Source organism: Acipenser ruthenus, chromosome 14 (genome assembly GCF_902713425.1).
Source record: "Acipenser ruthenus chromosome 14, fAciRut3.2 maternal haplotype, whole genome shotgun sequence".
Lineage (NCBI taxonomy): Eukaryota > Metazoa > Chordata > Actinopteri > Acipenseriformes > Acipenseridae > Acipenser > Acipenser ruthenus.
The window spans coordinates 3,834,830-3,860,114 of record NC_081202.1 but is presented as its reverse complement, the minus strand read 5'-3'; the positions used below and the strand labels follow the sequence as shown (position 1 = coordinate 3,860,114).

Here is a 25,285-nt window from a genome sequence, read left to right as displayed (position 1 = left end):
AAGAACTCCGGTATGGAGGGTGTTTAAATAAACCTTCAGATATCGTCTGGTCTTCATGATACAGCTTCAGGTGTGTTCAGGTATTGCATATGAAAGCCCACTATACTGCATTGTCGGTCATAGGATTTTCCAGACATGATAGCGCTTCATCCCTGATGGAATGCTCACTGACGAACGTTCTGTTGACGATGCAGATGGGATGTGAGTGGCCAATATGGAATGTTCAGACTGGCCTTCAGATTGTAAAGATTACATTTAATTTACAGGTCAATACACATGATTTTGAACATAATCAGAAAAAATAAAATAAAATAATAAGTATTGCTATCCAGGACAAGTCCAAAATAAAGTTGGTACTTTGTTTTGTTCAGGAACAACACTGGACCTTCATAGTTTTGGTACTTGAACAAAAATGTATGATTTTTTTCAGAATTAAAAAAATATATATATATATTCCAAAATATCAATGGAAATCCAAGTATCCTCCCATCCCTCAAAATGTACTCCTGTAATACCGATAACACATTTTACTGAAAAACATACAGTTTTAACAAGCATGGAATCGTTTCTTTAGCTTCAGCACTCCAGTGCCACGGCTGCCTGTGTTATTGTTTCTGTATTTCTCTCTTAGCACAACCCACATTCGTACATGTCCCTTAACACTCTGCTAAAGGGATTATCCTTCCACCACTCTGTAAATGCACTTCCTGTCCAGCAAATATTAGGAATCCACACACACACTCTCTCCCCCCCCCCCCCCCCAATGATGAGCCTTTATTAAACACAAAATTAGTTTTGACAGATGCTTTACATTGTCATCTGCTATACGGTACAAAAATAAAATTAAGAAAACTAAACTAAACTAAGACTGAATTTCATATCCCAGTGGATCCAGGTCTTTATCCAGCAGCAGGAGTGAAGATTCCCTCAGCTTCCGCAGAAACTTCCTCAGCTCTTCCTTTGAAAACACCTGGAAAGAGGAAGCAGCAGCAGCATGCATTGAATTTCCATGTCAATCTGCTTGTGAGTGTACAGTACGGCAGTCAACACATGCTCTCCCCATGCAACTGCAATGGGCAGCAGGGTGCAGGTGGTTTCTGCTTTTGATAGGATGTTATAGCACTGTATAGCGCTGCTGGGTTTTGCAATGCAAAGCACCAATATGATTGGCAGCAGGAGGGCGTACGTTACGTATGTGTGGAAACGCTTCGTATTTACCTGGTAGAGCTTCTGCTGCTCGGAGGAGACGATGTCGGCGAGCCGGAGACACTCCTGGTGCTGCTCAGTGCTGTGCAGGACGCTGTGCAGCAGGAAAGCCATCATGGGCAGACACAGCCTCCGCAGCAGGGTCATCTGATGGGAGCGCTCAGGGTCCTCCTCCGCGTCCTGCACACAACACAGGAAAGAAACTGTCACCTTCCTGCTGCGGCTCAACACCAAAGGAGCCCATGTGATTAGCTGCAGCACAGAGTGTGACCCCCTTTGCTCTTATCTGACCTCACAACTCTTAGCGACGACCTTATCAAAAGATCCAATCATTTAAGATGTTGTAAAACAGTCTCTGTCCGGACTAGTCAGGTACTCCGTTTGTTTGGAGCATTCAAATGCAATATGCTTTCACACAAACCAAACTGCACCCTGTTTTGAAATACACTACGCAAACCAGCCACGTGTGTATGTACTGTACTGTACTGTACTGTACTGTACTACACCCTCCAGACAGGTCCTGCCAGGCAGCCTCACCTCTCTGACATCCACCATCCAGCCTCCGTCCACAAACAGCAGCACGTTGTAGATCCGGTCTCTGACGTCGTCGGTCAGCGCTTCCAAACGCCCTTTCCAGTTCCTACAGTCCAGCTGTGGAGGAGATTTTCACGTAAAACACAACAGGACTAGAATTCAATCACTGACATGCGCAGTCATTTATTTTACACTTATTTATTAATTTTTTTTTTTTTTTTTCACAATGTCCAATTATGTTCCCCACAACAGCTCAGAAGGACTGAAGGCCAAGTTGCTCACCTCTTTGGACCCAGAAGGTGACAGCAGAGGTCAGTGAGCTGCCGGTTATGGACAGACAGATACACTGGGCTGTCCGGCCGAGCTAATATTTCATACCATACAATTGCCACATAATACTGTGTCAATTGAGCACTTAAAACTTATGGCAAGAGGAAAGGGAACCCTTGATGTTATTCAAACTCATGTACCACATCATTTTTAAGTACAGAACTGCAATTCCTGCTGTGCCCAGAAAATGCACTGACCTCGTATTCCTTCTCCTTCATCTCGTGCGCCACAGTCTCTGTGAACTTGGCCTGGGAGGAGAGGGTGGGCTTCTGGGGAGGGCTGTTCATGTGCTTGAACCACTCGTTGAAAGCTTCATGGGCCTCCTGGAGCGATAACACAGGACATGAACAGAATCAAATCAGGACTCCCATACCGGTCACCAGAACATCACTCAAAATGCAGAAACACAGAGTCCACCAATAAAGAGGCGTGTCAGTGACAACCATCCATCCCCATGTCAGTAAATACAGTGTCTCAAGAGCCAGTAATAACATCATGACAAAGTAAATCACGAAGACCTACATGCATCAGACATGGACATGTATAAATGAAAGACTGACATCCAGGAAAATAAACAAGAAGTACTCTCTGCAAGTTCTGCAAAAGATAGTTTCAGCATTATTGTATAAGCACTTCTTTAGATATAAATAAAAAACTCTGACATACAGTACTTATACAGACAAACAGGGTGCCTCCATATAATGATCTATATAAAACCAGATTCTAGAACACACTCAATAACTTGTGCCATTGTATGTTTCATCTCAATTGTTTAAGCTGAAGACATAAGGTAGGAGAAACTTTTTTACAGAGTGCTGAGGCTATACAATGGATTACCTAGCCAAGTTGCTGCTGCTGAATTATTGAGGTCCTTTAAAACCTGACTTGACAAAGTTTTGAGATCAACCAGTTACTAGGAACCAGACGAGCACCAACGGGCCCAATGACCTTGTTGGTACATTTTCTTGTGTTCTTCTGCATTTAAAACTGTGGCGTGTTTGTGTGAACCCCTGCACTCTCTCCCTGTGCAGGTAATGAACTCCTCAGACACGAGCTGCTCACCAGGTAGGCTCGGATACACAGGTGCTCTCGAATGGCATTCTGGTCCTCAGCAGGCAGAGGGATGTCCATTCCTTGCGCCTCCCACTGCTTGTAAATTTCTCGCATGGAGTCCTCGGGGATCTTGGCGAAGACCTCCTTGGCTGCTTCATGCTTCTTAGAACCTTTAAGAGGAAAAATACAGCAGATAAAGAAGTGTCTTTGAAAGACTGCCACTCTGTTTACCCAGTGTGATCCCTTTAGGGAACCCCAGAGTCCCCGGAGGGATCTGATTCACCGTCGTCTCGCTGTCGGCTCACTCAGGTGGAGCTGCCAGCTCAAGTGGAGCTGTACTTATCACATGTCAGTAGTGTTTTACATCAGTCTGTCCGATCCTTGACTCATAATAATTACAAAACACAACCACAGCATTCCGTTTAGTGATTTTACAAGCACAAATAAGTGAATAGTACAAAATAACCACAGAACCAAATTACATTTTAGCAGACCTGAGGTCAGTTCCATTTGTAATTGTGTGATTTGCAATTAAATTGCAGTTACAATGTCATTGTAATTGTGTAATGAATTGCAGTTACAATGTAATTGTGTAATGTGTAATGAATTGCAGTTACAATGTCATTGTAATTGTGTAATGAATTGCAGTTACAATGTCATTGTAATTGTGTAATGTGTAATGAATTGCAGTTACAATGTCATTGTAATTGTGTAATGTGTAATGAATTGCAGTTACAATGTCATTGTAATTGTGTAATGTGTAATGAATTGCAGTTACAATGTCATTGTAATTGTGTAATGTGTAATGAATTGCAGTTACAATGTCATTGTAATTGTGTAATGTGTAATGAATTGCAGTTACAATGTCATTGTAATTGTGTAATGTGTAATGAATTGCAGTTACAATGTCATTGTAATTGTGTAATGTGTAATGAATTGCAGTTACAATGTCATTGTAATTGTGTAATGTGTAATGAATTGCAGTTACAATGTCATTGTAATTGTGTAATGTGTAATGAATTGCAGTTACAATGTCATTGTAATTGTGTAATGTGTAATGAATTGCAGTTACAATGTCATTGTAATTGTGTAATGTGTAATGAATTGCAGTTACAATGTCATTGTAATTGTGTAATGTGTAATGAATTGCAGTTACAATGTCATTGTAATTGTGTAATGTGTAATGAATTGCAGTTACAATGTCATTGTAATTGTGTAATGTGTAATGAATTGCAGTTACAATGTCATTGTAATTGTGTAATTTGTAATGAATTGCAGTTACAATGTAATTGTAACTGTAGCTGAACTTTGGTACACACACGTAATTGTAGTTATCCCATATAATTGATCAATTCCAGTTCAATTACACACCTTTCCAAGCTTAATCATTCGCATTTCCATGTTTTGTTTTTACACTGAGCAATCATTATTCTCTTATTTTCAAACCCTTTTTGGTGAGCCCATTTGTTTGAAAAAATGAATTACATGGTATGTTTCTATATTTGTACCTGCGATTATTGCTTGGTTATTTAGAATAAACAGAGTCAATCTGTTGATATGGGCAGTTTATGTAACTTTTTAGTATAATCAATTGTAATTGTAATTACTGCAGCATAACTGTAATTGAACTAAATAACACTAATTGTAATTTCAGCAAACAATGCTGCTGTAATTGTGATTGTTATTGATATTATAATTGACCCCCAGGTGTGCTTTTTAGAAAGAGAAATCAATCTTAATTTCCCAGTGGTGAACAGGTCCTGGCCAGGTTCACAGAGAAGTGGAGAGAGACAGCCAGACCCCCCTGCCCCTCAGCCACACTCCCGAGTCTCAATGAGAACTCACCCAAGAACTTCCTCATGATGGCGTTGCTCTGCTTCAGCGCCTCAGCCCTCTGGGAGGGGTCGAACACCAGCCAGTCAATCACATCGATCTTTCGAAGGTCATCCTGGAAACAACGCCACCACCACACAGATTTACACATCTCTCCTCCTGGAAACAACGCCACCACCACACAGATTTACACATCTCTCCTCCTGGAAACAACGCCACCACCACACAGATTTACACATCTCTCCTCCTGGAAACAACGCCACCATCACACAGATTTACACATCTCTCCTCCTGGAAACAACGTCACCACCACCACACAGATTTACACATCTCTCCTCCTGGAAACAACGCCACCACCACACAGATTTACACATCTCTCCTCCTGGAAACAACGCCACCACCACACAGATTTACACATCTCTCCTCCTGGAAACAACGTCACCACCACCACACAGATTTACACATCTCTCCTCCTGGAAACAACGCCACCACCACACAGATTTACACATCTCTCCTCCTGGAAACAACACCACCACCACACAGATTTACACATCTCTCCTCCTGGAAACAACGCCACCACCACACAGATTTACACATCTCTCCTCCTGGAAACAACGCCACCACCACACAGATTTACACATCTCTCCTCCTGGAAACAACGCCACCACCACACAGATTTACACATCTCTCCTCCTGGAAACAACGCCACCACCACACAGATTTACACATCTCTCCTCCTGGAAACAACGCCACCATCACACAGATTTACACATCTCTCCTCCTGGAAACAACGTCACCACCACCACACAGATTTACACATCTCTCCTCCTGGAAACAACGCCACCACCACACAGATTTACACATCTCTCCTCCTGGAAACAACGCCACCACCACACAGATTTACACATCTCTCCTCCTGGAAACAACGTCACCACCACCACACAGATTTACACATCTCTCCTCCTGGAAACAACGCCACCACCACACAGATTTACACATCTCTCCTCCTGGAAACAACACCACCACCACACAGATTTACACATCTCTCCTCCTGGAAACAACGCCACCACCACACAGATTTACACATCTCTCCTCCTGGAAACAACGCCACCACCACACAGATTTACACATCTCTCCTCCTGGAAACAACGCCACCACCACACAGATTTACACATCTCTCCTCCTGGAAACAACGCCACCACCACACAGATTTACACATCTCTCCTCCTGGAAACAACGCCACCACCACACAGATTTACACATCTCTCCTCCTGGAAACAACGCCACCACCACACAGATTTATACATCTCTCCTCCTGGAAACAACGCCACCACCACACAGATTTACACATCTCTCCTCCTGGAAACAACGCCACCACCACACACAGATTTACACATCTCTCCTCCTGGAAACAACGCCACCACCACACACAGATTTACACATCTCTCCTCCTGGAAACAACGCCACCACCACACACAGATTTACACATCTCTCCTCCTGGAAACAACGCCACCACCACACAGATTTACACATCTCTCCTCCTGGAAACAACGCCACCACCACACAGATTTACACATCACTCCTCCTGGAAACACAGCCACCACCACCACACAGATTTACACATCTCTCCTCCTGGAAACAACACCACCACCACCACACAGATTTACACATCTCTCCTCCTGGAAACAACACCACCACCACCACACAGATTTACACATCTCTCCTCCTGGAAACAACGTCACCACCACACAGATTTACACATCTCTCCTCCTGGAAACACCACCACCACCACACAGATTTACACATCTCTCCTCCTGGAAACAACGTCACCACTACACATCTCTCTCAACCACTGCCTGCCCTTTCTCAAGGGTCTGGGGTAAATGATCAACTTTGCAGCAGGTATTTTGGATAATTTGGGCTGGTTCCATAGACCTCGAAGAGCACTAGTCTCGGTCCATCTTTCCTACTGCAGGGTAACATTAGGCAGTCCAGGACAGTGCTAATTTGGGGTCTGCGATACCACAGAATATCTTACGATGTGAGCAACACTTTTTTTTTTTTTTAAAAAGAAGAAAATCCAACCTACTATAAAAGAAGTGATAATAATTCTCTTGTCTAGCCCCCTTGCAGTTTTAAACCGCAGGCAGGTCTTGTATTGAACACCCTGAGTAATACACATATCTAGCGCTGATCCACTCGTACTGTACCTCGGAGGTGCCACTATCCAGAGCCAGGTCGTGATGAGAAAAGTCGTCCGCATCTCTCTTGCGGATATTCTCCACCACCGTTTTTGTTACTGCAGCAACATCTAGCCCTGTAGCCCCAAGCAAACAAAACATACTGGCTAAATTTACTGTACTTCAGCCACTGGTGTTACTAAACTTTATACAATAATTAAATGTGTTAACACTAGGGTCCCCATGTACAGCTTAGGTTATGTCTTGTTTAATTACCGTATTCTTTAGAATTTATGACGCACTTTTTAAACCAAATTATTCTTCTCAAACATGTCCTGCGTCTTAAATTTGAGTCTAGTGATGCGTGTATTACAAATCACCAACTAAAGACTGAGTACACAAACAGGAATTGGTCTTATATGTGTTGTATCTTCCTAAATGCATCTTTATTTGATGTTTTATTTTTTTCCTCAAATTTAGGGTGTGAAATTTGGGCTGTGTCTTAAATTCGATGGAATACGATACTTGGTATTATCATCACTAAAATCCAAATGATAATAAAGAACGGCAGTGTTGATATTTCGCCCCTGTGTAAAGATCATGCTTTAATTGAAACCCTCAGAGGTTGTTTTGAGGCGGTTTCTTACCTGCTTCCTTGGCCAGTTCCAGACAGTGTTTCCGCTGATCGGTTTCTGTGACACACTCCAGAAACTCAGAGTACTGAGCGATCGCCATGTCTGCAGGCAAGTGGCTCACATAAAAGGCAATCAGGTCTGTGTACTTCTTGCTTACCAAAACCTACAGAAAAAAAGATCATCTATGACAACAGCACAGGGGTGATGGTGCCATGGTATAATGACGATCCCTGTCATTACAGGCAATTTACTGACATGTGAACACTTTGAAACAGGACCCATGAATAACAGGACAAGCTGAACTGTGTTTAAACACAGGAATGTATTTCCAAAGAAGATACCTGGATATAGATCTTCAGAACGTCCACAGAAACCTCCTCCTGTGAAAGAAACATAAATAAACTATGTTTTTTTAACAGATTTTTTTTTTTTTGCATCTAGACTCCCTCAACATCAAAAAGCACCCATGCAATAAGCATGGGCATCAGAAGGACCAAACATGCACGCTCCGCCCACCTAGATGTGCATCAGAAGGACCTAACATGCACGCTCCGCCCACCTAGATGTGCATCAGAAGGACCTAACATGCATGCTCCGCCCACCTTGATCTGCATCAGAAGGACCTAACATGCACGCTCCGCCCACCTTGATCTGCATCAGAAGGACCTAACATGCACGCTCCGCCCACCTTGATCTGCATCAGAAGGACCTAACATGCACGCTCCGCCCACCTTGATCTGCATCAGAAGGACCTAACATGCACGCTCCGCCCACCTTGATCTGCATCAGAAGGACCTAACATGCACGCTCCGCCCACCTTGATCTGCATCAGAAGGACCTAACATGCATGCTCCGCCCACCTTGATCTGCATCAGAAGGACCTAACATGCACGCTCCGCCCACCTTGATCTGCATCAGAAGGACCTAACATGCACGCTCCGCCCACCTTGATCTGCATCAGAAGGACCTAACATGCATGCTCCGCCCACCTTGATCTGCATCAGAAGGACCTAACATGCACGCTCCGCCCACCTTGGTCTGCATCCCCAGACTGCGGAAGAACAGGATCAGGTGAGTCATGAAGCGCAGCAGGTGAGAGGGGAGGGCAGGCTTTCCATGGGACAGCCAGTCACTGAACTCCTCCATCAAACCTAAAGCACAACAAACAAAATCACACAATGCCAGAGAATGAGAAGAGCTGGTAAAACTCATCTTCCGCGGCGCACATGTCCGGAAACACTATCTACTGCATGATTTCACAGCTAAAATGTAACATCTCATTTGAAATGTGTTTCTTCAATAGGACAGAGCACCAGGACACAGTGCACGGCGGGCTCTGTGCTGGGATGCAAACACAGCACTGCTTGGCTCTTATGTCAGGTCATATCACCTCCCCTTAGACGTATTGATATGCAGCTCCCCTATTAAAAAAACAACAACCACCAAGTCTTGTTTTCTTTCTTCCTTTCTTGGCATATGAAGTTAATAAATAAACAAACACCTGAATGCTAAATATATATCCTGGCAGCAAACGTCTTTCCTTACCATCGAGATCTCCCAGGATGATGAATTTTTGAATGACGTGATAATGCTCCTTTGTTTCCTCCAGTACCCTCTTAATAAAACAGGATGTTAGATTGAAGATCAGTGTCAGTTATCTCAAGTCAGATGATACGGTTTACAACATGTTTTTTTTGGGGGGAACACAAATCTTGGCCCAGGTTGTTTTTTCTGCAATAATCGTAGTATTATTCTAATCAGACACCAACAACAGCATTAGGAATTTAGTAAGACTGCACGTTAAGGATGACATTAGCTTTACCTCCTATATAAAAAAACCATACAGTAAATTATATTTGTGGCAAACAAACTTAAAGATAAACACTGTATTTGTTTTACTGTTGTCTTGATATTGTAGCTTGCTAATCTGTTTAGCAACACAATCACTTTTAGTATACTTTTAAAAACCTACAGAAATCAACACGTACCTTTTTCTCTGTTGCTTGTAGTTCTTCAAATACCCTTTCCAGTGTCCAACTAAAAAGAAACACACGAGCAGGACTACTTATTCAAGGGTCTTTGTTGGAAGTAATCTCCTAAACACACACATATGCAAACAACTGACTGAAAACTTTGCAAAGCTATAATGTCAAAGGAAGTCTTAGCTAAGGAAATAAAACTAATAAAAAAAAAATTATAAAAGAATGCATGACTTTATTCATAGAAAACAAAGGATGACTGTTAGTTGTGCCCTGCGGCTCACTCACTCACTCTGCTTCCCTGCCCTACGGCTCACTCACTCACTTTGCTTCCAGGTACTCTTGAGGCAGCTCCTCCAGCTGATGCAGAGCGGTTCCCGAGGAGCAGATCTCCTGCTCCACCAGCGTGTCCACCAGCACTCGGAAGTACGCCCACACCGTGTCCTCCCATGAGTCACACACTGGGAGCAGCTGTACCAGAGCAAGAGAGAACATTCAAACACCTGCCTCTGTGAGAACCAGCTCCCTCTGCTCTGTTAAACACCTGCCTCTGAGAACCAGCTCCCTCTGCACTGTTAAACACCTGCCTTGTGAGAACCAGCTCCCTCTGCACTGTTAAACACCTGCCTCTGTGAGAACCAACTCCCTCTGCTCTGTTAAACACCTGCCTCTGTGAGAACAAGCTCCCTCTGCTCTGTTAAATCAAACATGTGCCGTGTGAGAACCTCCACAAAGAACCGCTTATTTAACATTATTTAGCTATGGGGAATATCACACTCAGGGGATATAGAGGACGGACAGACGGACAGTCAGTACGTCACACTTGATAAGCGGTGATAAGCATTTCATTGCTATTTTTTATTCATACTATTCTGTAAATGCTATGGATATATTTTCTAGTCATCAGTTTGTTTGTTTTTTTTTTATCATACCGATGGCTCTAAATTTGAATTTACTGCAGCGGGATGTGTGCTACATAAGTGTGCTATATAAGTATGTGCTGGGATGGAAATAAGACCCCCCATTGCACAGCAGTTTGGTCCATTCCTGGTTTTACTATGAGCTTAAATCAGATGCACATGAGCTTGTTACCTATTCATGCTAATCAGGTAGTGAAACCTGAAATGGGTCAAAATGCTATGCAATGGGAGTCTTATTTCCATCCCCGATGTGTTAACAAGGGCTACATCACTGAAATAATCAATATGCCCAACTAAGACATGAAATAAAATGAGTAACAGAATTGTGATGTGCCAGTAATACCTGTTTAAGATTTCCGCTGAGGGCTGCGTAGATGGCTCGTTCATACCGGTTGAACTGCTCCTGCAATACGAACATGTATTAAACGCAGAAATGCTTTTAAAACAATGCTCATCACCACAGCTCAGGAAATGTAAGTGCAAAAAAATACATACAACAACCTAGGCAATAAAATACAATTACAATTCTCTAGCAATAAAATACAATAAAGAAGATTCTTTATTATTTATGTTTTAAAGCCATCTTTAAAACTTTAGTCTACTAGATTAGATTGTTTTTAACACTGTGATTCTCTGAACACGACCAAATAAAAGGGCTACATTTCCAAAGCGTTTACTCCTCTTGAAGTAACTCCTATTTTTTGGAATGGAGAAAAATAACAGAATAATATGACAAAGCCAGACCCAAAACGACTAGGTAATATAAGACAAGGTCTCCCGAGCACTGTCACAGTGTTTGCTTCTCATTCGGTAACATTAACATTTTTGTTGTTAAAAAAAAAACAAAAAACAGGAGTTTAAAGATTCGAGTAAACGCTTTGAAAAGATGTCTCTTACATCCTCCGCCATCCTCCAACAACAGGTTTTCCAAACACAGCGATGAGGGTTCCCCTCCACGGGCTGCAGCTCCACCCCTGCAATGACATGCAAACAGAGGCTCTTACACGCCTTACAGTCTGTGATTTTGTTGAACCTGTTGAAAAACTACATACGTGTCCCACAAATAAAAATGATGCTAACTTCCTTACTTTTGCAACGAGGTGCACGAAACAGGGTTTACAATTTACGGACAGGTTGAATCTGCTCATCCACATTGTCAGATTCCTCCTCGTGATACTCGAGTCACTCTCAAATGCATTTTTAGAAACAGTTTGAACAACCGCTCAATTCCTTGTACTTTAAGGGGTTAAAGGACTAGGGTCTAAAAGATGAGTATTTCACCTACAAAGTGACGGCAAAAAATGTAATATTTACTATGGCAGTTTCACCTTCAATGAAACTACCATCGGGGTGAATTTGCAGAACTTGTATTACTGCATTCTAATAGTTTCCATGCGTATCAAATCCTATGTAGGCCCACTCTGCTATTCCTAATCTACATTAATGATTTAGATTCTGGTATAGTAAGCAAACTTGTTAAATTTGCAGACGACACAAAAATAGGAGCAGTGGCAAACACTGTTGCAGCAGCAAAGGTCATTCAAATGATCTAGACAGCATTCAGAACTGGGCAGACACATGGCAAATTACATTTAATAGAGAAACGTGTAAAGTACTGCACGCAGGCAATAAAAATGTGCATTATAAATATCATATGGGAGATACTGAAATTGAAGAAGAAATCTATGAAAAAGACCTAGGAGTTTATGTTGACTCAGAAATGTCTTCATCTAGACAATGTGGGGAAGCTATAAAAAAGGCCAACAAGATGCTCGGATATATAGTGAAAAGTGTTGAATTTAAATCAAGGGAAGTAATGTTAAAACTTTACAAATGCATTAGTAATACTGTGTCCAGTTCTGGTCACCTCGCTACAAAAAGGATGTTGCTGCTCTAGAAAGAGTGCAAAGAAGAAGAGCAACCAGAATTATCCCAGGTTTAAAAAGCATGTCCGTATGCAGACAGGCCAAAAAAATTGAATCTATTCAGTCTTGAACAAAGAAGACTACATGGCGATCTGATTCAAGCATTCAAAATTCTAAAAGGTATTGACAATGCTGACCCGGGGGACTTTTTCAGCGTGAAAAAAGAAACAAGGACCAGGGGTCACAAGTGGAGATTAGATAAAGGGGCATTCAGAACAGAAAATAGGAGGCACTTTTTTACACAGAGAATTGTGAGGGTCTGGAACCAACTCCCCAATAATGTTTGTTGGAAAACATGGAACAAGTATTGAATAGCAGTTTGCTACGCATGAGGAATGACGGCTGTATTCATGTTATTTTTCTGAAAAGTGATTTAAATAGAAAAAACTGTTAGTTCCAAAAATGCAAGCACTGCTGTAATAGATGAAGACTGGCTATATACTCTGGGTATATAGATACTTGCACTGCATTGACTCTGAGCAAGCAAGAAAAAATAGCAGCTTCATTGAGCAATGGCTGGCCAGCAGCACACGGCTGTACAAACAAGTCCATTGATCTCCAGCCCTGACATGAAAGAAGCTTGCCCTTCGGGGAGTCCACTGGGGTATAACTTAGAATATACAGCTGGTTTATGAGGGGGTCATAAAGCTAGTTTTCAAGGGGACCAGAAGGAGCCAGGCTCTAAGACTTCAGAGAGATCCAAAGAGAAAATGCCACTGGGATCAAAGGGTCTCAGGCAAAACGGAGAGATAGGAACAAGGAAGATGACAAAAAACCAGATGTATGGACCTTTGTGGCACCAGGGGTCTGAAGAAGGTTTAGAGGTCTAGATCACACACACACACACACACACAAACAAACACACACACACTCACACTAAATGAAATATATGGTAACAGGATAATGAGTTGTACCTTTTCTATTGGTTAAGTGTCAGAGAAAGAGGAGGAGAGAGACACCTATGCAGAAGGGTATTTAATGTCATGCAACAATTGTAAGAACGAGTATTCTGTTTGTCCTGTACCTGGGACCAGACTCCCTGCATATTTCAATAAACCTAACAACTGAGTGAAGAAAAGGACTCTGTGCATTTTCTTGAATCTACTTACTCACCATCCTTTTTTTAAGTTACATCAATGTTGTTGAAGCTGACACCCTGGGATCCTTCAAGAAGCTGCTTGATGAGATTCTGGGATCAATAAGCTACTAACAACCAAACAAGCAAGATGGGCCAAATAACTTTCTTATGCTCTTATGTTCATATGTTCAATTTTGCTCATTTATAAACTTCTATGTAAATATTTAATACTCGTTGGCAAAATTCTCATTTTATAGACCCTTGTCCTTTAAAACATCAAAAAACAAATCATCAGCAAGACCTTGCATCACACGCATACCACTGTTTAAATAATTCATATATACACTCGATCACTGAAATAGTGAACTACAACACAAAACAAAGAGCAGTAACAGAAAATTCAAGCCTTTTTACAATTACGAATTACAATTTCTAAACAGTGTTTAAATTCAAGTTGTGTATATTCACCTCTGCTGATGTTTGGGTCATGGTATAGCTTCCACCCCTCCAGTGTCGCTGCTCTCCAAGCTTGACCACAGCGCTTACAAAGTCGCTGAGCCTTCAAATAGAGCAAATGTGTCAGATAGCTGCAATTGCTCCATCTATTGAAGCCATGTCAATGCTAACCCTTTGGAGAATATTGAATATTGCAGAAGTTCTGCTTCAAAAGGTATTCAAACAGTGAATAAGCAAACTAAATAATAATCATTTTGACAGTTATTCAAACCAGGTCTGACCTCATTCACCAAGGCGAGACAAAAAGATAAAAAAAGAATATGATAAAACCCAGTACTTGCACGATTCCTAGTCATTTTTAACACAGATTCCCCCCAGAAAGTCCCACTGATTAGGCAGCCAAGTGTAACTTGTAAAGATTACTTTTTAATGACAAGCGACGTGCAAGGAATCAGTGAGAGTAGGGAGTCAGTGTTTCCTTGAGAAGAAAGCGAGTGGCTTAGTGTATTAAAGTACTGATGGCTTACCATCTACAAACAGTCAGTGAATTGATGCTGAACAGCTGCATTGCTGGACCCTGACTAAAGGCACCTTGTCCAAGATGGTCTTGATTCTCAAGTGTTTTCACCCACAGGAAGCCCTGGAGCGGCTCAGATAAGAGCTGCACTCACCTCCTCTGTCATGCCGGCTCGGATGAGGGTGAAGAGGTATTTGAGCATCCTGATATCGTCCTCCCTGTCCAGATCAGCCAGGGGCAGCTTCTGCCTGACCGGAGCATCGGGGTCCTGCATACAAACACAGCTCAGCCTGTATCCACTGGAGAGAGCAGGCAGGGCTATTCCCACTGGAGAAGACTTGTTCAAATGTTCTCATCTCTTATTTGCAACAGCATTCTCACTGGTCCTTATTGGTGGGCTTAAGATGCCTTTATGCTCGCCGCTGCTTTATTTTATTTATTTTATAAATAAATGGCAGATTTCACAAGACTGTCAGCACAAAGAAGAACAGTGAAAATGTTGCAAATAATACATTGGAATATATATATATATACATAGCAGTTTGCTACATGTATAGTTCAGAATGGATACTACACAAAATAAATGGTGTAAAATCTGTATTTTGAACATTAAAACATTAGTGTCAAGCCATTCAATTGAATCTAGGAAAGGGCACAATGAAGCAGACGTCTTTCTGAATTGATACCAGTTCAGTGACCAGCGGGCGGCTGAACCCTGCGTGCGACGGGGTTCTTCTCTGCTTCAGGGTGTGCAGCGTATTCTCCCTGCAATAAAACACACGCAGGAGAGTTGCAATGAGTGTGCAGCGTATTCTCCCTGCAATAAAACACACGCAGGAGAGTTGCAATGAGTGTGCAGTGTATTCTCCCTGCAATAAAACACACGCAGGAGAGTTGCAATGACTGATTTAGTATCTGAAACCCAGAGTGCACAGAGACTGTTCAGGACTTACAGTTCACATTCAAAGCTGCTTTACGTAAGCAATTGTAGCAGTGTTACTTACCAATAAACCGATTTGGCATAGAACTCGATGTTATCAGAAAAATCCCCGATTTCATCTTTGGCGATGGTTTCCAGCCAGTCTACAACAATCTGCAAAAAAAGAAATAATAACAAATGCAACTGAAGCAAGCCAGCCCTCCTACGTCACCCTGGCAGTGTGGGTAGGAGTGAACAGAGAGCCATACTAATTCAAACAGGGGGTTTGATTTATGTGTCAAAGATAATCGTGATTTGTGTGTCATAGCTAATCGTGATTTATGTGTCAAAGCTAATTACGATTCGCTTCTGTAAAAAATAAAGACAGGGTTCCTTCAGGTCACGAGTTCCACCTGTTGCATTCAATCAAACTTTCAAAGAGTGACACACAGGTGGCGCTAGCACGATAGTAATGCATGCACTATCACAGAGTGACAGACAGGTGGCGCTAGCAGGATAGTAATGCATGCACTGTCACAGAGTGACAGACAGGTGGCGCTAGCAGGATAGTAATGCATGCACTGTCACAGAGTGACAGACAGGTGACGCTAGCAGGATAGCAATGCATGCACTGTCACAAAGTGACACAGGTGGCGCTAGCACGATAGTAATGCATGTACTGTCAAAGAGTGACAGACAGGTGGCACTAGCACGATAGTAATGCATGCACTATCACAGAGTGACAGACAGATGGCGCTAGCAGGACAGTAATGCATGCACTGTCACAGAGTGACAGACAGGTGGCGCTAGCACGATAGTAATACATGCACGCTCAGAGTGACAGACAGGTGGTGCTAGCAGGCTAGTAATGCATGCACTGTCAGAGTGACAGACAGGTGGTGCTAGCAGGATAGTAATGCATGCACTGTCACAGAGTGACAGACAGGTGGCGCTAGCACGATAGTAATACATGCACGCTCAGAGTGACAGACAGGTGGCGCTAGCAGGCTAGTAATGCATGCACTGTCACAGAGTGACAGACAGGTGGTGCTAGCAGGATAGTAATGCATGCACTGTCACAGAGTGACAGACAGGTGGTGCTGGCAGGCTAGTAATGCATGCACTGTCAGTGACAGACAGGTGGTGCTGTCAGGATAGTAATGCATGCACTGTCACAGAGTGACAGACAGGTGGCGCTAGCACGATAGTAATACATGCACGCTCAGAGTGACAGACAGGTGGCGCTAGCAGGCTAGTAATGCATGCACTGTCACAGAGTGACAGACAGGTGGCACTAGCACGATAGTAATGCATGCACTGTCAGTGACAGACAGGTGGTGCTGGCAGGATAGTAATGCATGCACTGTCACAGAGTGACAGACAGGTGGTGCTGTCAGGATAGTAATGCATGCACTGTCACAGAGTGACAGACAGGTGGCACTAGCACGATAGTAATGCATGCACTGTCAGTGACAGACAGGTGGTGCTGGCAGGATAGTAATGCATGCACTGTCAGTGACAGACAGGTGGCGCTAGCACGATAGTAATGCATGCACTGTCACAGAGTGACAGACAGGTGGCACTAGCAGGACAGTAATGCATGCACTGTCACAGAGTGACAGACAGGTGGCGCTAGCACGATAGTAATGCATGCACTGTCACAGAGTGACAGACAGGTGGTGCTGTCAGGATAGTAATGCATGCACTGTCACAGAGTGACAGACAGGTGGCACTAGCACGATAGTAATGCATGCACTGTCAGTGACAGACAGGTGGTGCTGGCAGGATAGTAATGCATGCACTGTCAGTGACAGACAGGTGGCGCTAGCACGATAGTAATGCATGCACTGTCACAGAGTGACAGACAGATGGCGCTAGCAGGACAGTAATGCATGCACTGTCACAGAGTGACAGACAGGTGGCGCTAGCACGATAGTAATGCATGCACTGTCAGTGACAGACAGGTGGTGCTGGCAGGATAGTAATGCATGCACTGTCAGAGTGACAGACAGGTGGCGCTAGCACGATAGTAATGCATGCACTGTCACAGAGTGACAGACAGGTGGCACTAGCAGGATAGTAATGCATGCACTGTCACAGAGTGACAGACAGGTGGCACTAGCACGATAGTAATGCATGCACGCTCAGAGTGACAGACAGGTGGCGCTAGCAGGCTAGTAATGCATGCACTGTCACAGAGTGACAGACAGGTGGTGCTGGCAGGATAGTAATGCATGCACTGTCAGTGACAGACAGGTGGTGCTGGCAGGCTAGTAATGCATGCACTGTCACAGAGTGACAGACAGGTGGTGCTAGCAGGATAGTAATGCATGCACTGTCACAGAGTGACAGACAGGTGGCACTAGCACGATAGTAATGCATGCACTGTCAGTGACAGACAGGTGGTGCTGGCAGGATAGTAATGCATGCACTGTCAGTGACAGACAGGTGGTGCTGGCAGGATAGTAATGCATGCACTGTCAGAGTGACAGACAGGTGGCGCTAGCACGATAGTAATGCATGCACTGTCACAGAGTGACAGACAGGTGGCGCTAGCAGGCTAGTAATGCATGCACTGTCACAGAGTGACAGACAGGTGGCACTAGCACGATAGTAATGCATGCACTGTCACAGAGTGACAGACAGGTGGCACTAGCACGATAGTAATGCATGCACTGTCACAGAGTGACAGACAGGTGGCACTAGCACGATAGTAATGCATGCACTTTCATTTTTATAATTTGATGATTTTCCCGATGTACAGAGAAGCTCATTTTATTTTACCAGGGTATTGGAAACATTTTCTTATATTGACCTGTAGTTCTATTTAAACTGCTGCCTCTGCTGTTCATAAACCGGTTAACCCTAGCTTGGGATTGCCTTCACTACTAATACTACACACGCATATAGTATACCATTAGATTGAATACAATCACTACCTGGCTCTGACGAACCAGAGAGTCTCTTTGAAACAGATTTTCCACGATCACCTTTTCACTCTCGCTTGGTGCCTAAAACCAAAACCAAATGCAACAATCAATAAACAATAACAATAATTCACACATATGAACAGCACTTCCTAACACTCCCTTCTTAGGTTAACAGTATCCCAGGTGCAGCGACACACTACACATACACTCCAGTATCCTGCTACAACAGCTACATGTTCTGTGCGCACACATTCATTCCTTCCTTCATTGGCTGTTGATTCCCTTGTGAGGAGATGGACAGCTGACATGCCCAGGCAAGTATAAGCAAGAGTTGCATTGAAAGGCTTTGGGGTTGACTTACAGCAGCATCAATCATTACGTCATCTTCGAGAGCAGACTGGATTCTGTCCCTGGAAGAGAGATCAGGAGCCTAATGTAATTCAGCTCAGGCATGTTTCAAGTAATAAATGGACATGTCCTTAAATATACATACATTGAAAGTTATATTACAGCAAACTATCAACACTAGGCTTATTAGATTAGTTACAGAACACCCTGCATTGTTCACAACAAATGCAGAACTTTACCAGTGTCCTGTGTATCACAGAGTTATATTTTATTGAATAAAAATCTTAGTCATTTTGATATTTTTTGTTCACACATCCTGGGTAAACTAGCAGGAGAATGAAACCCAACATTATTCACAAATTCCACCCCCTGTTCCCACCACAGCCATGTGATGTGAGCACCAGCTTTGTTGCGTGGATTTGGACACAGACAGGTTTCAGAGAGGGACAGGAGAGGTCTGTCCTGATGAAGGCTGTATTAATTTGGACACAGACAGGTTTCAGAGAGGGACAGGAGAGGTCTGTCCTAATGAAGGCTGGTATTAATTTGGACACAGACAGATTTCAGAGAGGGACAGGAGAGGTCTGTCCTGATGAAGGCTGTATTAATTTGGATACAGACAGGTTTCAGAGAGGGACAGGAGAAGTCTGTCCTGATGACGGCTGGTATTAATTTGTAAAATACGTTTGGTTTCATCTCCTAGGCTGTGTGAATATAAATATCAAAAACAGTTGCTGTGATGTTGAAAAATGCACAGCAAAGTAATGCATCTGTTGTAAACACTAACTAACCCTTTCAGCTCAAGGTGAACTCAACACAGCACCTCAATGAACAGATAAGAATATCATGAACACCTGACAAATCTGAGTCATCCAATGCAGAAGAAAACAAAATGTTTTCTCTCTGAAATGAGATTTAAACCTGAAGATTCACAACCCATTATAATATTCATTTTGCATACTTTTTATGTAATGTTCATTCATGTGATGTCATAGACTGACCTGTACAATGAAGTTAGCAGCCTCCATGTCACCATTTCCTGCTGTAGCAACCACAGCATGCTGGCGGTTTGGGAGAATTTCTGTTGCCCTGGCGTCGCTCTCGTAACAATTTTCTTCAGCATGCCCACCTAGAACAAACCCATTGTTAAAAGAAAGTCTTACAAAATGCCTTGAAAAGAGAAACATGGCACAGTAGAACCTTAAAGTTATGAACTGACAGGTCTACCCAACATCACACTATACCTCCAAGTACAGCTGGGACACCAGTGTAACCAGAAGTCTGGCCCCTGCAACACTCTGCCCCCTAGTGGTTGACTGGTTCTAACACTGGTGATCCAATCATCATAAAGGATCTATTTTTTGATATCCTTATATTTATGGTTCATATTGTCTTGACCTTCGACAGACGCGCACACAGTAATCCCCGACCGGTCTGTCTCTGTACCTGTTCTTCACAGATGGTCTCGTACTCTTCTATCAGATCAAAGATCGCACTGGAGGAATGCCTCAGATAGGACTGTAAGAATTCAGGAAACATGCTGAAGGAAGCTGAAATGGACAGAAAAAGCAGGGGAACGAATGAGTAATTCAACACGGTCGATGGCTTCTTTAACTGCATGCATCTTTATTCAATTCATAAAAACAGACAAAGGCAACCTGTCCTAAAGGTCCTCAGCAACTTTAATTACAATGGATGAAGCAATGATCTACTGCAGATATACTGTAAACCATGACATATGCGCCCAAACATAGCAGGGACAGAAATACGACTCCCACTGCAGAGCAGTTTGAACCACTCCTAGTTTTACTAGGAATTTCATGAAACACCCCTGTGCTTGTAACCTATAGACTGGGGCTAATCAAGCTCCTAGTAAACAGGATGCAACAGGAGCGTTATTTCTAACCCTGCTTATGCACTACACCCTGTTGTAGGTGTCGCTGCAGATTCTTTTGCACAACACAGGCTATTATTGGCCCATACTGTACTTCTGCATTAGGAACACCGTTGCCACATAAAAGCAGGGGTGTAAATACAGCAAAGGCAATAAGGAAGCATGTGGAAGGAGGACTCACCAGCCTCCCCAGGGTCGTCCTCTTTCAGCATCACTGCACTCATGGTGACGTCCTCAGTGAAGCTGGAGTCCACCAGGCCGCTCTGCTGGGGGGACAGGTACAGCGTGTTGGTCCAGTCGCTGTCATCCAGATTCTGCACCCAGGGAAAGACAATTAAATAATAAATCACTACCACGACACACTTACCAAGATATTAAAAACCTGTGCTGCTGGAGGGTGTTGCCTATTTTTTTTTTTTTTTTTGCCTTTATTCAGATCGCCTGCTTACTTGCTTGAGGTATCCCTGAATAAATAATCCTCTACAGATTTATCCAAAGGATTTCAACACAAGCAAGCCATCTCACCAATTCAGACACACCTCAAATGCGATCCCTTTACTGCCAGTGACTGCGTGGGATATGTGCTGTTCATTTCACCTCAGCAAACCTGGTATCGTATCATTTTTATAACGTGAAGTAGACTGGGTCTCTCCACACAGACTGGCGTGCTTACAGTGTTGAACATTCCCTCAGAGACTGCACTGCTGTTGAGAGCGCGGCTCAGGAGGCACTGCTGTTAATACAGCTGGTATTAGTCTTGCGTACCGTAGACAGGTTTCCAAGGCGAGCTGGTGTCTGAGAGTATCGAGGAGACTTCCCTCCCGTTGACAGAATAGCCGATACATCAGGGTGCCTCTTAATAAGAGGGGTAACTGAGAGAGAGAGAGAACCAGCAGAGACGGTCAGCTCGAATATAACCAGTTAAATACCATTAACTGAATAGCTATTAAACAAAACTTGAATCTATACTGGAAACAGTCCAGCAGGAGCCGTTTAACCAGTTTGTAAAGTGCCATTGCTTTTGTTATTGAAATATTTAGACATTTATAATAACTGTTTCCAGTTCATGAACAAATGTACATTTCACAGTGTAAATAGAAAACAATATTGCTCATGAAGTGACTTTTTTTTTTATTTGAATGACAGCTTTGGATATCACTTCAAAGCACATTAACTACTTGCACTGTACGTACACGTCTATCACAGAATGTACTTGCAACAAAAATCACTACAAATCAAGAAAATAACTTCAAGCACATGTCGCTATTGTCTAGAGTTCCATGCTCACAACCCCAGAAATGTGTGCATGCTGTAAATGGCAGTAAAAGGTCCCTGTTGTGTAACTGCTGTACATGTTGCATTTGGAAGTGTATCCACTTGCATTGCGTTTTCTGTCAGGTTGAATGGCTGTACATACAGGAGTGTTTGAGAAGTGAGCCTGGAGTTCGGTTCAGTAGCTGCGGCCTGGCAGGGGTTGTGGATGCGCCTGTGACTTCGCATGGCGAGGAGGGAACTGGACCGGGAGTCAAGAAATACAACAAGGTCTCGAGGCACAGTAACAGCATCGATCAACTACTGTGCCGACAGGAATGAGCTGGGTGCTTTATTCCCCCACCACATGACCATAGAAAGAGATCTCTGTCTGGTTTACAATAGAGAAATATTACATTTAGAAAATTAGTTAGGTTCAATACTGCTGGTAAACTTGGTCATTTCAGGCAGCGTTTGTTTGAATATTGGAATACATTGCAGGGATGGAAATACAACTCCTATTGCATAGCAGTTTCACCCATTCCAGGTTTTACTATGAGCTTGATTAGCCACAGTGTATAGCTAACAAGCTCAGGTCTGTCTTATTAAAACGCATAGTAAAACTAGGAATGGATCAAACTGCTATGCAATGGGGTCCTACTTCCATCCCTAGTGTGTGTGTGTGTGTGTGATTTGTCCACAGCTTCAGATTTCCAGACCCAGTAAAGGATACAGAAGACCTTCTTGTTGGTACTTCTTCTTCGGGCTGCTCTGGTGACCTCTGTGTCCCTAACAACAGGAGACAGCAACTCATCATACCTGTGAAATACAAACAGGAGACAGCAACTCATCACACCTGTGAAATACAAACAGGAGACAGCAACTCATCACACCTGTGAAACACAAACAGGAGACAGCAACTCATCACACCTGTGAAATACAAACAGGAGACAGCAACTCATCACACCTGTGAAATACAAACAGGAGACAGCAACTCATCACACCTGTGAAACACAAACAGGAGACAGCTACTCATCACACCTGTGAAACACAAACAGGAGACAGCAACTCATCACACCTGTGAAATACAAACAGGAGACAGCAACTCATCACACCTGTGAAACACAAACAGGAGACAGCAACTCATCACACCTGTGAAATACAAACAGGAGACAGCAACTCATCACACCTGTGAAATACAAACAGGAGACAGCAACTCATCACACCTGTGAAATACAAACAGGAGACAGCAACTCATCACACCTGTGAAATACAAACAGGAGACAGCAACTCATCACACCTGTGAAATACAAACAGGAGACAGCAACTCATCACACCTGTGAAATACAAACAGGAGACAGCAACTCATCACACCTGTGAAACACAAACAGGAGACAGCAACTCATCACACCTGTGAAACACAAACAGGAGACAGCAACTCATCACACCTGTGAAATACAAACAGGAGACAGCAACTCATCACACCTGTGAAATACAAACAGGAGACAGCAACTCATCACACCTGTGAAATACAAACAGGAGACAGCAACTCATCACACCTGTGAAATACAAACAGGAGACAGCAACTCATCACACCTGTGAAATACAAACAGGAGACAGTAGCAACCCATTAAGACTGCTGCCAGTTGTTTCACGTCAGGACTGAAGATACATTCTATTTCATTGGCCTTTCATTTTAGTGAATGGGTAGTTATATTAAGTATGCCTTCGTATCAGTATTACTACTGTCCTATTCAGTATAAACCAGTTCCCACAGAGCTGCTAGTATAATTTCCTAAACAAGTATCGAGTAAGGCTGTACTACTAACTGAAAAACGAGTGAGTGTGCAGAAAGGACGTTTGTGGAATTGAATTATATAACCGCTGTAGAGTGCGCATACCTTTTTACACTGAGATACTTATTTAAAAGACAGATGTTACTACCATCAACAATAAAGTCTTAACTGGTGCAAAATGAATCGGATTTTGCTGCTTTTAGTTGAGGCACAAATCAAATGCTTAATCAAATACTCTTTCTCTAAACAATGGTAATAAAACATACATGGCTTTTCTTAAGCAACGACCCCTTTGGATAGTCTTGGGGCTTCTTATTGGGAGTTGAATTTGTACTCTAAAAGGCGATTTTTCTAGTGCCTAAGCTAATAGTACTGTAATGAGAGGCCTCACAACTGCACTGATCCAAATATCCAAACCACATGTTCTCTGACAATAGACAACGAGCCAAACCCCTTCCCTGGTAACACAGTAAATAAACCCATAAGCACAGCAACACTTATAATAACAACAACAAGAAACCCGTTGCAGCGTCTTACCGCTCCATGTTAATTCTGCTTTCAGAACTTCAGTATAGTTTCATTAACCTATTCCCGCTCGGCTAGACCACTCCTATCGAACTCAGACACAGTCGATAAGAGGCTTAGCACTAAGTACCACACATTTGAACCTTACGCTGACCAGACCCGCATTCATACCTATATATATGTACGATTTCAAGCAGACTACTGTGTAATAATACATATTTTTTTAATGCACAAGACTAGAAAGATCGATCGATGATATCGAAGTTCAACTCCAAAGCATTTTACAAAAGAGCTGCAGCTGAAACAAACAAATCATCATTGAAGATGGTATGCTCTGTTCGCAGTCTTAGCCAGACGGAGAGCGCCATCTTGCGGTTGAAAAATATATGCATGTACAGAACACACGTGGGTTTTGGCTTGATGCTCTTCAAATGAGGAACGATTCCTTAAAATAAAGAACTTACTAGCATGCCGCCTCTCACGATTCAAAGTCGTGGTTTTAGCCCTAATAACGATGTGGGTGCAGACCAAGCCAAGGAAAGTGTGAAAACAATCCATGCATGAGAGAGAGAGAGAGAGAGAGAGAGAGAGAGAGAGAGAGAGAGAGAGAGAGAGAGAGAGGGAGAGACACAGAGAGAGAGAGAGAGAGAGTGTATGCATTGCTTTGGCAATACTGTGAATAATGGTCATGCCAATAAAGCACCTTTGAATTTGAATTTGAGAGAGAGAGAGACAGAGAGAGAGAACATAAGAAGAACATAAGAAAGTTTACAAACGAGAGGAGGCCATTCAGCCCATCTTGCTCGTTTGGTTGTTAGTAGCTTATTGATCCCAGAATCTCATCAAGCAGCTTCTTGAAGGATCCCAGGGTGTCACAACATTACTGGGGAGTTGGTTCCAGACCCTCACAATTCTCTGTGTAAAAAAGTGCCTCCTATTTTCTGTTCTGAATGCCCCTTTATCTAATCTCCACTTG

At 43.0% G+C, this 25,285-nt stretch overlaps 1 protein-coding gene across 2 annotated transcripts; it reads right to left on the bottom strand.

The window, feature by feature from the left end:
* Positions 1-234: 234 nt before the first annotated feature.
* Positions 235-24,590, bottom strand: LOC117419345 (nuclear pore complex protein Nup107-like). 2 transcript variants are annotated; one of them, XM_058985592.1, is made up of 28 exons: positions 24,322-24,590; positions 22,722-22,807; positions 22,155-22,250; positions 21,503-21,609; positions 20,919-21,051; positions 20,290-20,393; positions 19,845-19,972; positions 18,857-18,905; positions 18,505-18,576; positions 15,651-15,739; positions 15,333-15,411; positions 14,801-14,914; positions 14,142-14,232; positions 11,568-11,644; positions 11,014-11,073; positions 10,076-10,221; positions 9,760-9,808; positions 9,317-9,386; positions 8,804-8,922; positions 8,113-8,151; positions 7,784-7,934; positions 7,167-7,273; positions 4,969-5,071; positions 3,133-3,293; positions 2,268-2,393; positions 1,744-1,857; positions 1,219-1,386; positions 235-970 (listed from the first exon to the last, which is right to left on the bottom strand). In XM_058985592.1, exons 1-28 carry the CDS (start codon positions 24,327-24,329, stop codon positions 863-865), a joined length of 2,754 nt encoding a protein of 917 aa, XP_058841575.1. In that variant the 5' UTR covers positions 24,330-24,590; the 3' UTR covers positions 235-862. The 2 variants fall into 2 exon arrangements, with proteins under 2 accessions (XP_058841575.1, XP_058841576.1); XM_058985593.1 differs by lacking the exon at positions 24,322-24,590 and adding an exon at positions 24,051-24,285.
* Positions 24,591-25,285: the final 695 nt, after the last annotated feature.